The sequence below is a fragment of the Carassius gibelio genome, chromosome A23 (genome assembly GCF_023724105.1).
Source record: "Carassius gibelio isolate Cgi1373 ecotype wild population from Czech Republic chromosome A23, carGib1.2-hapl.c, whole genome shotgun sequence".
Lineage (NCBI taxonomy): Eukaryota > Metazoa > Chordata > Actinopteri > Cypriniformes > Cyprinidae > Carassius > Carassius gibelio.
Window position 1 is genome coordinate 12,125,854 of NC_068393.1, and position 18,433 is coordinate 12,144,286.

General features: G+C 37.6%; 1 protein-coding gene across 1 annotated transcript; it reads left to right on the forward strand.

The window, feature by feature from the left end:
• Nucleotides 1–884: 884 nt before the first annotated feature.
• Nucleotides 885–17,737, forward strand: LOC127944466 (vasopressin V2 receptor). Its single transcript, XM_052540402.1, has 6 exons — nucleotides 885–1,223; nucleotides 8,480–8,866; nucleotides 10,510–10,755; nucleotides 10,854–11,000; nucleotides 11,634–12,258; nucleotides 13,278–17,737. The coding sequence occupies exons 1-6, from the start codon at nucleotides 1,221–1,223 to the stop codon at nucleotides 13,478–13,480; spliced, it is 1,611 nt and encodes a 536-aa protein (XP_052396362.1). The 5' UTR covers nucleotides 885–1,220; the 3' UTR covers nucleotides 13,481–17,737.
• The last annotated feature ends 696 nt before the right edge of the window (nucleotides 17,738–18,433 follow it).

Below are 18,433 nucleotides of genomic sequence, written 5' to 3' on the forward strand. Positions count from 1 at the left end.
CAATGTGTGTAAGTGTGCATAATGAGCATAAGCGTTTTGCTTGAGATTGCATGAATGTCATAACTCCAAACTGCTTATAGACAGAATCTACAACAAAAACAAGCCTTTCTTTTATGTGCCACACAGATCTATCATGAGTACTATAAATGTTTGCTCTTGGACTTTTTAAGACAGCTGGAACATTACAAGTTTTGCATTTCATATATATTTTCTATATAAAATTGTACAATCACTTTAGAAACACATTCTTTAATTCTTATTTGATATGGATCAGTTTGTGAAAATTTATTTACACTAATCTGTATATACTAAGAATAATAACTGAATTTTCATTGTCGACTCCATAAAATTTAATAATCTGTGCTTCTGTAGACTTCATGAAAGTGAACACTATATTTAACATAATTATGTTTGCAGTCTGGGTTAATGACATTTAAAAATGTCTGGAAAAAAAATCTATGTGTTTTTTTTTTTTTGTTTTTTTTTGTTAAGGGTATAATTGTTTTTTTTTTATATGCAGGTGTTGAGTTGTTGAGTTTTGTCACGTTTAGTAAATTATTGTCTTGAAATGTTGGGAAGAGTTTGGTACTATTTAAAACGACCAGTATTAATGTAATCAATTAATTAATTTAAATAGCAAAGTATTACAATTACATGATTAAATGTCTATTAAATAGCCTACAATTTAGAAGTTTAACTAAATATTTGCAGTGAACTAAAATGTGACCAATCCATCCAAGGAGCTCATTTGATCAACTGGATGAAGGAAGGTTTTGGAGTGTGAAAGAAGTCGAATGAGGGGAGGAGTTCTTTGAGAGGGAGGGAGAAGGAGACAGTAGGAGGAACAGAAGTAGCCCAAGCAAATTAGGTTTAGTGCGCGCACCAGAGCAGAAAATATATGAGACATAACAGACAGAGAGCATGAGAATGACATTTAGACGCAGTTTTCTGTTCGATATGAAAGCTGAACAGACAGGAACTCATTAAAAATGTGTAGGTAAAATTAGCTTAGCCTAACAGCACAGAATATTTTGGCAATAAAATAATTTATTTACATAATTGCCAAAAAAAGTTACAATGGTAGACTGCAGATATCTAAAACTGATTCAGTGTCAACGCGGACGTGGCATGGACAGAGCATTATATGGATTAGTTCGTGAAGAAAACTGTGGATTACATGGCAAAGTGAAATACTTACAGTGAAGAAACGGCGCTGGCTGATGGTGAGTGCTGCTAATCAATCTGCGCGGACATATAGAGCTCGCCCTTCGCGCGCGCCACTGTCACTCACGTGCTCGCTAATGCTTTAATATTGTTGAATGCATGCAAGTATTGGATTACTATTATATACTGAGTATTCAATCACTTACATAAATAACGATCCTGCTTTCCCACTGTGTAAAAATAATCTAAACTAAAATGATAGCCTGTTTTAAAACTATAGCTAAATATTATTGCATACCTTTTTCAAATGAACTGAGGACCAGCTAGGTGAGTCGTAAATGTGTTTTTAAATTAACTACAAAAAAAAAAAAAAGATCTATTACCGTATTTTCTTACTTTATAGACTTGAGCTTTGAAAACGATGATGAATGAATGTGTCGGTCCAGCAAAATACAAAAAGAAAAGTCACGTGGAGATCGAGTAGGCATGATTTCTGACTTCATTATTTCCTAATACTTTAAAATTTTCGTACTTTGGACAGGAAAATACTGTACTATACTATAGTAAAATAACTGGCAATTTACCTTAGCTTAAATGACTGTATAGGCTATATGTTTTTGTAGCGAAGTAAAATCAGTCACTTGACCGGCTAAACAGTAAAAGGCCGTTTCGAATTCCCTGTCATCCGTCACATTTAATAACATTTTATTTAAAAAGGTGTAGGTAACAATAACATTTGATATTGCTTAGTCGTTTATTGCATTATGACTGCCATGTGTTTGTGTGGGTAATATTATATATAGTAAATGCTCCTGTCTTCACGAACTTTGTTTCATCATGTAATGTTTTAATACTTCATGTAGGCTGATATATTATTATACAGCCGCCACAATGCCATCTTTTTACATTGTAGAATATGGACCGCATATGCATGAATGTAGCAGTCCATTAGAGTCAATACAGTACAATGTTTAAATAATTAACTTTAGAACACAATATTTCATAATATTTGTGTGTAAATGCCCATTCAGAACTGTGTGTTTTGATGGCTGAGGTCAGCTGGAATGATCACAGTACATCTATCCATCATTTTCATGTCATCACACAGGAGCCTCTGTTTCAGAACGATGCTAAGTGCACTTGATGTTTTTCGTTTTCCTCTTAATTAAGATTCTAAAATGCTTTACTGTCTTTCATATAAAAGCTTTACTCATGAAAAACGGCTGAGTCACTGGACATTTGGTCTTTGTGATTATGTGGGGCGGTCATATTTATGATTGATTGACTTATGAAGGATTTTGTGACATTACATGCATTAAACCAGAGAACAAAATCTTAATGCAGTGACTCTTGAGACCATTGCATGCTTAATTGTTCAGGATTTAGAAAACAAAAGTAGCTATGCAATGGAACCTGTTAACGCTGCAAAACTGGAATCACAGTCGTCTTAAGTAAACATGGTTGACCTGCTTTTGTTGAAACCTCACAAAGCTTTATGAATCTGTGAACTGAGACACAGCTGTTCCGAATCTCAATGGCGTTTACCACAGTTGCATTATCGCAAACTGGGTGCAAGCCTCCTGAAGAACTTTGAAATCATGGACAGAATCCCCTTATAAGGAAACAATCACATAGCTTCTCACCGTGAACCTGAGAGGTTTCAAAGTCCACTGATGCCTGATGATGCATTCACTCATGCTTTCCTTGTGTATGACCCAGAATATTCACAGTAAAACAGGAGAATAGGGTATATGGACTGTTTGCTCATATAGCTTTTTTTGTGTGTGTTTCTAGAGTTTTCATGGTTTCAGTGTGCGTTTAAAGACTGCCAGACTGTGATCTGTTTGAACAGGAATATAAGTGAGTTAATGAGTAAATGTGGGGTAGTCATGCATGAACCAGTTTCCAAGATCTGGGTGTCTTCATTCTCATACACACCCCGTCATATGTCGTATATACAGTTTTCATACCTGAAAAGACTAATTAAAAATGAAATATCTGGAAAAAAAACACTGTCAGTGTTGGAGGAATGCAGGTGCATTCTTGGGAGGGACCTGAGAACAGAACAGAGCTGAAACATGAAAAGACAGTGGAAATGGGTTAGAAAAACAAAAGCGTTAACAGATCCTTAGCTCATCCTTCCTGTGGAGTGGAGTTTTCCTGTGCTTGACAAAGACGTAAAATAAAGGAGCAAGATGTAGTTTCAAGTGTTTTTTTTTTCCTCCTTGGAAACAGTTAGAAATACTCAGTAAAAGCCACAGCTATGTACAATTACTTTTTGGAAAGTTTTTTCTCAAAGTAAGTTACAGTATGTGTTCACTACATGATGTTTTAAACAATGAATGAAAATGCTTCTATTTTGCATTATTTCCTAATATGTAGATATGAAGAGTTCAGATGCAAAAGCCTCTGAAGCAAAAGGGCCATCTGAAAATTTAGTCTAAAATTAGGATTTTTATAAAGCTCCTATGCTTAGGTTGAGTCATTTTACTTTAATGGCAATGTGCAGGTCCTTTTCCAGGCTATTAAAGTGAAATAACTGAACATTAATATATAGGAGCCTGATAAAAATCCTGATTTTAGATGAAAATTTCAGATGGCACTTAGAGGCTTTTGCATCTGAACTCTTCATATATATATATATATATATATATATATATATATATATATATATATATATATGTGTGTGTGTGTGTGTGTGTGTGTGTGTGTGTGTGTGTGTGTGTGTGTGTGTGTGTGTGTTGTGTGTATATATATATAAGCATCTTGAGCTTCAAGAGTATATCTGACCATCTGTACAAACAGAGACATGTCACAAAAATGTTTCTTTTTAATTGTACATCGTAACTTTTCTTTGTTTTTCATTTTTTAATTACTTCCAGGCTTCACTGGGAAAAATACAGATTTGAATGTGGTCTCAGACTTTCAGACCCCACAGTATGTAACTGGCAGACAGCTACTTATATTAGAAAGGGCACACACAAGTGATCGGTTGTGGTTTATCGCCACTTTCTCTTCATTCCATTTACTCTCCTGTCTGTCCTGCTTTTCATTTTCAGATATGCTGCACTACACAGCAGCTTCTCCTGCTGTGAGGTATTCCTGGGAGACGTTCATAAATTAGGGATTACTTTCCTTACACGTCTTTTCCACCTAGTCCACCAGACACGCACACACACAGATTCCAGTGTAGCCACATAATAAACTCTTCTGACGTGCTGACGTACATTGATGAATTCCTTATCAGCACTTCTTCACTGCTCAGCGAGAGATCAGTTCACTCATACTCAGTGGCAGATGGATAAAATAAACCAACCTGGTCAACCGTCTAAACCTTTTCATTTGTCTTTGCTGCACAATTAACTGTACATTAACTCCACATTTAAATTGTAAATTTAATTCATTAGGTCATAGTGATGCCTGTGCCTGGGGGCAAGACTTGGGTTCCCAGCATCCACTGGGTCAAAATAAATCACTGTTTACTTGTTGAGAGTAGTATTCTGTCTAAAAGCTCACAGACCAACTGACCCTTTTTTAAGCCCTGCATTAAAGACATTATTGACCAGTCCTACTACTAGAAAACTACTAGAAACTCCAGTCATCTGCTATTTTCTCTATTTTCAAATATAGGTCTTTGAGGAGGATTTGTGTTTTAACAGTTTTACAGAAATTCTACCAAAATGCAGAAAACAGAAAATTGTTTTATTGAAATAACAGAGATCATAAGTTAACATTAGAAACTCACTAGATGCGGACCGCAAAATAACCGAAAAACCTGCTGTGACCAATTTCAGTTCACCGTTATCATATCATAGTTTTTCCATATGAAATATAATACATTTCTGAAACTACATTTACAACACAAAGACAAAGATTCTTGCATGTGCATTATGGTTTAAGAAATTATATTTTTTTAAATAAATTTTGGACAATATAAATAAATTCTGATACATTTTTGAGACATATAAATGGTCAAAAAAAAAGAGAAAAGAAATACAATTAACTAAAAATTGTATATATTTATTTAAATATATTTTTCAATTCTATATTAGCCATTTTTGCCCATTTTGCCATATGAAATTGCCAAAAATAATTGATTTTTTTACTGTTAATTTAACCAATTATATAGTATTATATAGAAATATTTATATAAATAAAAAAATCATAAAAATATCTGGATTCAACATTTTGGGTTTTATACCATCTTTCTCTCAGATTTTTAAATTAATTCCATTTCCAATGCACATTTCTATGTATTCCCTCACATCTTCAATTTCCTCTCAAATTTTTCACCATATATATTTATTTGATGGCAAAAGGCACCTTTAGAAAGGGCTGCTTAAGGGTCATGGGCTCAAGTGCCAGTGCACCCCATTGCTGTGCCTTAAACCTTTCCTCCTGTCATATGACCCCGGGCTGGCACTGAGCATTCTGTGAAAGGCACAGGTCTGGGAAGCATCACTTTTAAAACCCATTCAGCAGATGAGATCTGAATGGTAGTAGTTACATCTGACCATCAACATTGTGAAGAAGCAGGTTTAGTTTTGCTAAAACTGTTACTGCGCCATTGCTGGAATAGATTAGGATATATCAAGGACAGGCTGATCTGGTAAAAGGATGATATTTACATGGAAGTCAGATATTGTAAACAATAGTGGTGAACAGAGAGAGGACACTAACTGAGAGAGAAGTGAAGGAGCGAGAGAGATGAGTGAGTGCACTGCTGCTCTCCACAGTTGGCTTTCACATCCTCCACACTCATCTCCTTTTTCCAATGCCCCTTTGACCTCTAAGCAGAGCACCATGGGAAACATGAAATATATTAGTGTCCATCTGATAACCAGCAGAGAACACTTCTCCGTTAGCTTTGGTGTGGTTTGGATCAGATTCTTTGATTTCTCAGAAGATGCTCATTCATAGCTCAGGAGACACTCTTAAAAAAACTAAAGGTTGCAAAATGTTTTTTTTTTTTTTCAGCAATGCCTTAAGGCTAAATTACACAACTTTTAAAACTGAACAGATCTTAAAATACTGGGCATCATACACTTACTGACTTGTGTCATAGTAACTGATGAAAAACAGACCATCATACAATAAAGACTCAGGACCATACACTAGCAGACTTTAAATTTGTTCAGATCAAACAAACTTACGCAGAAATATGCGCCTTGTTTCTAGGAGACATGACAAATGAAAACAATATGTGTTCTAAAGTGTATGATATCCTCGGACTGGATGGAATCAGAGTCTGGAGCAGAGTCTGTGAATATCATACACAATGCGATTTTCTATGAAATCTGTCAGCTCAAATCTGCAGACTGACTCTGATTTAAATAACTGGCTCTAACTGTAAATAAGCGGAACATCGGGGCAAAAATAGTGGACCATTTTTGATTCCCCAAAGATCCTTTTGGCGAACAGTTCTTAAAAGAGCCATTATTTTCTTAGTGTGAAGAACATTTCAGAAAAATCTGAAAAACCTTTTTCTACTATTAAGAACCTTTTGTAGAATGGAAAGTTTCAATGGATGCCAACAAACAAGTGTTATTAAAATCTCTGACATTTGATCGCAGATTCTGATATCTTGAAAAATCTGACCACATCGTGTGAAAATATTGCAATAGCAATCTTAAGGGATATTTCTGAAGATTTTCTTAGTAGAAAAATCTGAGATGGAGATTCTATTTGCTGTCCGTGTAGTTTAACATGAGAAACAAAAGAGACTTGGTTCAGCGCTCCATGCACACATGCCCAGCAGGGGCACATCACAGAGCCACTTTTAGCCTCTTGATGAATAGCCTATGTTAGCACACGTGCATCAGACACATTTAAAAAAAACAGAGCGTGTGAGGAGGCTCTTTCTCTAGTTTCCCAGGAGGTATCAAAGTAGGTAATGGAAAGTAGTTGGGACATGCAAAGAGTGCAAACAGACAACAAACTGGACAACAAGAGCAACTGAGGGGCTTTCCGCAGGCAACGTCAAAGGAAGACCTTGCCAGGCTTTGTGTTAAAAATTGGAAGGATTTCATTGGGACTCTGCAACCAGCACAGCTCTGAAGTGGTTATTTCTGTTGTGAATTGATTATGCAAATGCAAGATGAAAACCACCACTCCAGATGGATGGAGAGAATTAGAGCAGGAAGAGTGAGTGAGGGAGTGAAATATGAATGAACTGACTGAAATATTGCAGGTCTCAAAGATTTGGACTTGAATCAAGAGCTAAATTTAAAATGAACCGCATACGAAAGCTTTCTGGTTCCATTCTTGCTAATCCTCACATAAATCATTAACACACTGACAGGAATACACCCATGCAAGGCTAAACAGCACTTATGAGCTAGAACAAAAACCAGAAGAAATCTGGTAAATATCAGAAAGAAAAAAAAAATCTGTTTTTTGTTTCCCAGTGCCAACAACATTCTTTTAAATGTTCGAATGATTTACACTACCATTCAGAAGTTTCAGTTTGGTAAGACTTTAAATTTTTTTTTTAAATAAGTCTCTTATGCTCACCAAAGCTCCGTTTATCACACAGTAAAAACAGAAATATTTTGCAATATTATAACAGTTTAGATCCTGTTTACCGTCCCCGTCCATGCCATCCCATAAGAGGGATTTAAAACGGTTCCAATATTTCTTTCATATTCTTTTCCTCAATCTTACCACAAATGTTTGTGTCTGGAGAGAGACAGAGGTTGAGTAAACACTCTCAGATTTATCTTTCAGATATTTGCTAAATAAATCTGCTTAAATTAGTTTTAGCAGCTGGTCATAATAATCCATGCAGCATCTCAATGAGGCAGATATAAAGAGATCGGATGGGGTTTCTAAATCTTTTATGTGGAGATTTCAACATTGAAAGACGATGATTCAAAGCTTTCTTTAATAAATTCATAAACAATTAAATTATTTATGTTTTCTCGTTTCCTTTTGTTCCAAATGTCAAAACTAACATCAAAACTCTGTTGAGTACATGTGTACATTTCTTGTTGTTTCAGCTAAAAAAAAAAAAGGATTTAATGATAAAATGGTGTTTTAAGAGCGCTCTCTAAAAACATCCCCAAAAACAGAAGCAGAGATGGAGAATTTAATTTGAGATGATATGGGAGACAACCTAATGACTTCATTTGATTTAGACGCCACCATTCCTTTACTGTTGCAGAAGAGCTACAGAAATAGCCAACAAAATAAAATTAATTTGAAACTTAATTTTATTACGATGATTTACAACTGTTTGTTGACCGATTGAGGCCAGAGAGGGATCAGTGTTAGGATGTCTTGGTTTTGCCTCTCATGTCTGTCCTTCTCGTTGTAGGTCATGAGGATGGCCTCTTGGGAAGAGAATTTGGGTCAGCCCAGTCACTCTGTGCTGGAGATGGAGGGGTCGCCAGACGTGTCCAGCTCCCTCTTCAATCTCAGCAGCAGTTATGGGGGCACAGAGGCTTTCCTCTGGCTGTATCCATCAGAGAACATCACATGGACCACAGCGTGGCCCACAGTCCAGCCAGTTGCCCCTCCACGGGTACGGAACCAAGCCTTGGCCCAGGCGGAGATCGGGGTGCTGGGGTTGGTGCTTGCTCTCACTGCTCTGGGTAATGGATTCGTGCTGTGGGTGCTGCTGCGTAGGAAGAAACATCATGCTCCCATGCACCTCTTCATGGTCAATCTATGTGTAGCTGACCTGGTAGTGGCCTTCTTTCAGGTAACAGCCTCTTGAGACTATTACAAATGATGAGTACTTTGGAATGAGCTTATATGGTTAAGTAATCATTGACCTGAATGGAAAAATACAGTGAGACTACATTTATTAAAATGCAGCTGAAGTATCAGGTGTGGGAGTAATGTTGTGTCAGCAGGGAGGATCTCTATATCATGAGAGTTGCATGGTTTATTGAAATAAAATTAAAATTGTGATAGGGCTTTGTGCTATTATCAAATCTCAATAACTGAAATATCATAATACTAAATAAATGTGCTGCATGTTTATGAGTATAGTGCAGCACTGTTTTCTTTTACATGATTTAACGTTAGAAAAAAATTAAGTTTAGACAGCCATAAATATGAATATTATAATTTTACAGTAAAATAAAAGTATTATTTGTTGTTGTAGTAGTAGTAATTCATAGTAATATATTTTGTTTCATATGTTTATTTAGTAATAATAATACCATCGATATATAGTCACATACAGCCCTACAAACAAGCACAGGAAACATTATTTTCAACATACTGTCCATTATTGTTTCTCCTCTATGCCCCAACTTTCTGAAACGACAAAACTCATCATTCTGAAAAGCAAGGTGTGCTCTGATTGGCCAGCTATCCAGTGCATGGTGACTGGCTGAATACCTGAAGCTTGTGAGGGAAATGTAACGCACCTCACCGTACTGTGATGCCGTGTCCTGGTCAGAACACCTGCACCACAAAACAAAAATAATAAAGCCCATTACAAACGAGCCATCCAGTGGGGATATAATTATGTATTATAATGACTTATACTGTGATTTTACGTGTTGCATTGCATCACGCCGCGTAAAGATAAAACCATGTCTGCATTTGTGATCAGAGAAACGACAAACAACAAGCGTTGGTCTACACTGCTCAAAACTCAGGTTTGAATCATCATTGGCAAATTCTTTAAATATGTAAACGTACTTACAAACTGTGAGTCACAACAGCCGGCATTGTAGTCTTCTCTCCCAGGTTCAGGAAACAGTCCTCCATGAAATGCACTGCACACATCTGAATATTTGGGTTGAACTGTTCTGGAACAGTGTTGTAAATACAACTTAACCACTGATTTTTATTTGTGTCCTCTTTTGGAAGGCCAAACAAAGTATTTTTGCAACTTTCACAACGAAACAGCATCTCCACGACATGGTGCCGGCGGCAACAGCGAGAATCAAAGTTTTCACCTTCTTTCTTTGCGTTGACATTTGGGCGATGTTATGCAAATCTTCCCACATCATGATGTAGACATGTGGGAGCATGTTTAAATGAGGTGTTTTAGGAGGGTGAGGATGAGTCTAAACTTTTATAAAAAAATATCTCTTTGGGTTTGAGACTTTAGTCTTTGCGACTTTACAGACCTTATTTATGCACCATGAGCTTGTAACACTCCAAAGTGAAAGGATCACTTGAAATCACATCATATGACACCTTAAAAAAACAAAAAACTCTGCAGAGGGAGGTGGAGGGTTATGACTTCATTGGTTGTAGAATCAGCAAAGGCCAATCAGCCTGTGCCATGTATTAAATGTCTTGACTGCATGTAAAAGGACCAATCAGCCTGCACCATTTAGCGTTTTGTGCCTAAATTAGATATATGTCTTAATTTTGTCCCAGGTGCTGCCGCAGTTGGTATGGGACATCACAGAGCACTTCCAGGGGCCTGACGCTCTGTGTCGCTCTGTCAAGTATTTGCAGATTGTCGGGATGTTTGCATCCTCCTATATGATCGTTGCCATGACTGTGGATCGGCACTATGCCATCTGCTGCCCCCTTCAAGCATATCGTGGAGGTACGCCCTCCCGCTGGAACACCCCCATTATGGTTGCGTGGGGCCTGGCCCTACTGCTTAGTTTGCCACAGGTGAGGAGTAAACAATCTCAGATCATACCTGACTGATTTTTTAAATTGCATCACAACTATTTTTCAAGGCTCATGATTGTCTATTTGCTTGCACACAGGTGTTTATCTTCTCGCGGTCAGAGGTGTCCCCTGGGGTGTTCGAATGCTGGGGCCACTTTGCTGAGCCATGGGGTCTTAAAGCATATGTCACCTGGATGACTGTGGCTGTATTCGTATTACCAGCCTTAATCATCACTGTCTGTCAGGTGTCTCCAGCTTTTTTACTAAAGCTCTCACACATTTTTTTTTTATTATTATTATTAAATATTTGGGTTTGGTCATATCTTGTCTAAAATTGTTTCATAGCATAAGAACGTGGTGTATATTATGCAAATGTCAAAGATTTGGGATGTTTATTAGGAATTAGATGTACTGGGGGGTACAACCTGATGGATGTGCCAGTATTGGTTGAAATTCTGAATTTAATAATTGGCTTCTTTTCAATTCATACGTTGGACATGACTTTGAACAACAGGAAGAAGAATGTTATTAATTGCAATTCAAGGGAATTCACGGTAACACCACAGAGGATTTTCTGTAGTCCAGAACAAGTTTGCTAATCATTTTGATGGCTTTCTTTTTACTTATTTACTTAGTGTCATGTGACCCTGTTCACAATCTAAAAACACGATTTCCTCAACAGATTAGCCATATTTATCTGAATTAAGTTTAATTAAGATTAATACAAAACAAGGATTTTAATTTTCCCATACATCACCATAAAATGTCCATCACACGCTACTGCACTTAACAAAAAAGTGTTAGTTCAGTTCTAAATGGCACATGACTCTGGAGCATTATAGGAATAATTTTACATTGATGTATCTCTTTCATCCCAGGTTCGCATCTTCAGAGAAATCCATGACAACATCTACCTGAAGTCTGAGCGGATGGTGACAGCAGAGTTTAAGAGGAACTCTGTCTTCTTCCACTTTGCTCAGCGGGAGGGGGGCAGTGGACGAGGCCGGGAGAGAAACAGACAGAGCAGACACAGTCACCATGCTAACAGCAGTCTCAGTCAAGCTCACTGCAGCCCCTCACATCATGCAGGAGAGGAAGTGTGCTCCTCAAGCCTGTATGATGACTATTCTCAGACTGTTACCTGTAAGAGCTCTATCTGCCAGCCCTGCCCAACTTCAGACAGCTCCTCCCCTTCCATCCAAACTCATCTGCAAAACACCCCCAAACATCTGTCAGACCCCTCCCATTCTCAGTCATTATCAGCCAATAGCACGTGTGCACTGACTGGACACCCAAATAGCTCTGGAGCTTTTGAACTGTGGCCAGATGCTTTTCCCCTTCCGACCGATTATTCGCACCCACCGCCTCTCCCAGGTGTGACTAAGGCCATGTCTAAGACAGTGAGGATGACTCTTGTCATTGTGCTGGTCTACACCATCTGCTGGTCTCCTTTCTTTATTGTTCAGTTATGGGCAGCCTGGGACCCCAACCCACCAAACCAAGGTCAGACATTAGCAAACAGATGAATATACTAGTCCTGTAAAGTCACACAATAATGCTTCTTGAAAGCTAAAAACACTATGATCTATTTTTAAATGGGTTCATATCATAATAGGCAATGTTCTGAAATAGGAAGTTGCTGTACTGTATTTCAAAGATTTGCCCTTTCTAATCATCAGAAAATCCAGAAAAAATCTTTCCAGAATAAAATATGAAGCATCAAGTTTTTGACATTGATAATAATAAGAGATGTTTCCTGAGCAACAAATCAGCATATTAGAATGATTTCTGAAGGAGTATTAGACACTGAAGACTGGAGTAATGATAGCTTTGCTGTCAGCAGGCTGGTGTTCATAACAAAACAAGCAACACATTCTCCAGGAATATCTCAAAAACAGTGATGCCTGTTCTTGGAAATCTACCTTCCAGCAGCGTTTAGTTCCAGGTACAAACAAAAACACTTGAATCTGTTCACCAGGATATCTTCAAGGTTGCTTGGAAATTGTAGGCAGGTCTGTTAGAGCCTGACTGGAACTGAAGTATACAGGAGGGGAGATCTCCAGGAGCAGAAATAATCAATCATGTGTTCAATGTGTCCCCTTTTTTTGTTATTTCTCTCTTTATTTAACTGTCCCCTGCTTTCTTTCCCCTTAACATATAAGCAGACAAACACCTGCTCACTCATCTGAGTGCTGGGTAATCTCATTGGTATTCACACCTCTGTATTAGACTGGGCTTTCTGCACAGTTTGACCAGCCACCAGGCAACCAAATCACTATGAAAATCAGCACAAACTTACTTCTTTAGATGCATTAGTCTTTTAAGTGAGCCCTATATTGAAGTCAGCCTTAAACTATGGTTTATATTATTATATTTTATCTCACTGAATTGTTTTTCAATAAATTTCATAGACCTGCATATATTATTCACACAAAGATATTTCAATATTGTTGAGCTTTCAATGCAGTAATAAATGCAAATGTTATTTCCTGGCTTTGAGTTTGCCTTCCTCTCTCACGCAGGGGCTGCTTTCACTATCCTGATGCTTCTAGCCAGTCTAAACTCCTGCACTAACCCATGGATCTACACAGCCTTCTCCAACAGTGTGTCCCGTGAGCTGGTCACACTGCTGCGCTGCCACACCGGATCCCCTCGCAGAGGTTCACTGCCGGACGACTCAACCACAACTCACATGTCAACCAACACCAAGGACTCCACATACTGACCTCTGGCCTGACTCGACCACACACACACCATGGCGTGATGGGCTAGACTCTGTCCCAAATGCTACTCTTTGCCCACATGTTGATGAAATATTAGTGCATAAACTGTCAGCTGGGCTCGTAAACAGCTTTTTCAGAATTTAACATGACAAATGGGATCCCCTACGGTCTTGTGAACTTCATGGACAAGTGCCAGCTGCACAAGTGTGCAAAAAGTGTGCCATTTGATACAGGGCTAGGAAATGTCCTGGCTACTTTAGATTCAGTTACACAATCTGAAAAGCAGATCTGTCATCAACACTGATACACCAGTTACAAAGATAAAATCACATTACCATGCCCAGTGCATTTTACAGATAGCTGTCTCCTCAGTTACATGAAAGCAGACTGGAGTGATGAAGGAAGAAGAAGAGGGGCCGGAGGGTCGGAGGTCCTTCATTCCTCCCCTTTCTCTGTTTATGTCTCAGCCAAGTGTTTTCATAGACTAGGGTTGCAGGATTATATCAGACTTTACAGTACAAAACAAGAGTGGAAGATGCAAGAATAAAGGCATGTGAACAGTGCATGCAGAATGGACGAAAGGTTACCTGGCTGTACTACGGACAGCTTCAGGAGACCGGCGGCAAGACGCTGTAAATGAGAGTGTCAGAAACGTAAAGGAACATATCCACCACCAGCAAGAATGCTATGAAAATTTCAGCCTGATTGTGGGAAACAAACACAGTGGCAGCTTTGTAACAAAGCGACTTTCTGAATCATATTTAAACTATATATCAAATGTAAAGTGTTCAGAAGACACTGTGAGTTGAATTGGTCTACAGTATCAGCTATTAATAGATTAGTAGTGCTGGCAGTGGGCAGGAATCTATATTTGACTGCTGCTGGACACAAATGCCGAGCAGAATGAAGTTTCATTCTCTGTGTTGCTCAGTTTAGTAGTTTAATGTACCAAAGCAAAGAAACAACACATTGTTTAGAAGCTGTTGATTGTGTATTGCATTTCAGTACAATCATTACCATGTACATTTCCTCACAGTCCTGGGAAATCCTTGTGAAAATCATTGAGAAAAAAAAAAGCATTTCATTTTTTCCTTTTTGTATGCTTAAGGTGAGAAATAGCTTTTTTTAACAGAAGAAATGATAATGGCAAATGAACAGCAATATATACATGTACATTTCCAATCTAAATATTTGTAGGTAGCAAAATCTCTACGTTATGTATATATGTACACACTAATCACACCGATTTCAGTCTCACTCATTAACTTGTCACTTCTTAAGCGCTACCTCTGGTATTTGCTTGTTTTTGTGTTACCATTTTTTTTTCTCATCTGGAATCAGGGGACCATTTACATGCTTCAGAGTAACTTATTTGTACAGAAAATATTCTAAACCTTATAAATATAATAAAGATGTGTTGAAGGATTAAGAAACTAATTATTACATTACAACTTAAGCACCTTACTATTAAAAAAAAAGTATTATAGACATTATATACAGTACATGCGTATCTTTGTAACGCACAGATTCTTGAGGTACAAGAATTCGTTAGTGTCTAGTTCAGTCTCACACTTTTGCTTGCTATTCCCAACCCTGCAAATTATTATTATAAACATGCATTTCAAACATAAATTCATTCTGGACGTCTACACAGCTTGAGAAGAGCTAAATTTTTTGAAGTTTTGAAATATATTGACCTATTATTTTTCACATTTCAAAAGGACTGAAATTTGGAAATGCATTAATATTTTGTCCCCACTTAACAGAAAGGAATTTGCAACGAATCATGTAATATCAATGAACAGGCAGTTTTGATTTGGACAAATATACTGTTTCTCAATATGATGTTTATTGTCTAAGAGTAGATCAGTGACTGTGGTTAACTGTAAAAGACTAACCATTAGATATCAGTGAGATCATCAGATATTGGAAACATTGAGAAAACGAACTGCTAGTGAACTTTTTGTTATACTTAATGCATAATGACGGATAATCATAAAATGATTTAATATATTTAACTGACAAGATGTCCAGTAGCTAAAATATGATCAACATTGTAATAAATTCTTTTTTTTTTTCTTTTTATCAATTTACTTTTTGTTGTTCTTTATTTTGGTCCTTCTTAACTTCTTCATAAGGCAAACATTTGTTTATAGGACGAGCCAGTGACTGCTGGAAACTTTGTTCACTTCAAGAAACCCATTTTTAAACCAATAACAGTTCAAGGCAGTATGTGCTCTAGGCTCTAGAGTCTCATCCAGTGTGTTTACATCACTTTTCATCACATAGTTTGAGTTTATATTTAACTCACCAGAAGCTTTGCTTACATGAAGAGGAATTAAAGTTTTGAGCACTTGTAAAGGGATAGTTTTTGATGCACTGGCTGAATGATTGGAAAATGTCTCAGCCTCTACTGTTCCTCATCCTGGATATTTTGTGGCATGCGACTGGCCCTATGTTGTTGGAAGGGCTTATGAAGCAATACAACTCCAAAGCGGCATGCATTAGATATGGATTCCAGTGCAGAGAGGACAGAAGAAACTGTCTGCTTGTGGATTTGCTTTCAGTTTACTCTGCCTCTTCTGACTGGCGTGCTTTATCTCACGGGAGATGAGGGGCAGATGGGTGCCGTGTCTGGGGTCAAAAGAGGGGGCCGCAAGGACCTGTCTCTTTCCCTTATTCTAAGGAGATGCTTCTGTGTTTTAAGGGAAAATGTAAGTTTAATTCCATCTGACATTGCTGGCATAAGAGTATAAGAAAATGCGTATACTGTTTTTCCTCTTTTAATCTAAAATCTCAGTTGGAGTACTACTACAGGACACTCTACAAAGACGACGTGATCATCACCATCAGAGGACGCTTAGAAAGAAAAGACTGACTGTAATGCACACCACATTCTTACATGTGTGTTAAACCCTGTTAACTGGTTATTCTAGCCTTAGTGTAAACTCTTAAAGAGCCACATGAGAAACTGAGAGTGAAATGGATGACTGGATATGTCCAGAATTAACATACTAGCATACTTACTGAACACTGTGTAGTCGTGAAGTTGTGGCCTAGTGGTTAGAGAGCTTGACTCCTAACCCTAGGGTTGTGGGTTCGAATCCTGAACCGGCAATAACACGACTAAGGTGCCCTTGAGCAAGGCATCGAACCCCCAACTGCTCCCTGGGCGCTGCAGCATAAATGGTTGCCCACTGCTCCGGGTGTGTGCACTTTGGATGGGTTAAATGTAGAGCACGAATTCTGAGTATGGGTCACCATACTTAGCTGTATGTCACATCACTGTGTAGAGGTGCATTCAGTATAATAATCATATAACTCAAAGTTTGGGGTTGGTAAGATTTAAAATAGTTGTTTTAAGTATCTTATGTTCATCCAAAACTGCATTTATTTGATCAAAAATACAGTAAAAACTGATTTTAATACTCTATTAAAACATTATTTGGTCCACTTTATTTTATGGTCCAATTCTCGTGATTAACAAACCATTAACTATGATTTTGCCTCAATAAACTCCCAATTTGCTGCTTATTGTTAGTAAGGTAGTTGTTAAGTTTAGGTTTGGGGTAGGATTGGGAATGTAGAATATAGTAATGCATAATAAGTGCTTTATAAGTACTAATAAACAACCTATATGTTAATAACAGACATGCTAATAAGCAACTAGTTAACAGTGAGAATTGGCCACTAAAACAAAGTGTAACCCATTATTTGTTATGATTTATATAAAGTTGAAAGTGTGAAATATAAAAAATCTTCTGTACCATAAATTTCTTTTATGTCACTTTTGATCAATTGAATGCATCCTTACTGAATACAGTTCATTACTTCAGTTAATATACAGCAGCCTGCTATCTCACTTTCCCTTCTCAACAAGACAAAAAGGTGATCTTTTTCGAGTGTTAGACCACTCAGTCTTCATGTCTAGAAACTGAAAACGGCTGCAAAGGGTATTTTTGGAGATTGGCTGAAAAAAATGCAATTACATCAGAGGCAGTTGTTGCGTTCCATCTACGCAGACCCTTTGGGGCTCATGCTCTCCACACAGAACTCACAAACCATCATGTGTTATCCAACTTTACTCAAACTCATACGACATATTGTTACTACCCGTGCAACAGATTGCCAGATCACACACTTACATCTCTATATCTATCTATGGCTGAGTAAACATTTTGATTCATTTGAAAAGTTGTTGTAAAGTAAACTTTGCTAACATAAAGAATCTTTTTTTACCAGTCCTAATCAACACAGAAACATGTTATAAACAGTGATGAAAATGACCTTTATGTGCTATTTAATGCACACAAGACTCTGCTGTACAGAGAGCTTTAGTACACAGAGTAACACTGGTCCTCCAAGGATTCTGCTGAACAGGTTTAGACTGGGCATGGTGTCAGGGTCCGTGAACAGAAAATGAGGGGAATCACAAACTCTTAAAATATTTCCTCGCTGAGATCATACTCTGCACCGAAAATGACATTATGAAAAAGAAAAGGGGGGTTGCAGAATGTGAGAGGGAAAAACTAAATATGCACACAGTGAGCAATTATGAATCTTTCTCTTCCTCTGCTGTCATAAACAAACCAGAAGATAGCGGGAGAAGATCTGGTAAACAAAATATTTTAGGTCAATTAAAATGACAGATGATGATTTATAATGGTCTAATTGCAGATCCAAGCAAGGAGAGTAGAAAAGGAGAACAAAAAAGGACAAAGCCTAAAGGTGAAAACAAGGACGGCGTAGATGGAAGAATTCCACCTGCACAAATTCCTACATATTATCATATTGCACTGTTACACATACTTGAGCATTGGAATAGTCTTATTATTCTGAGGGAGACTTTTTACTTCTTTTTATGGATGGATACATAAAGCTGTCTAGATATTTGGAGACATCGAGATCTAGAAGGTTTTCTGAGCTGGAGTGCACGAGGTGACAAACACAAATGT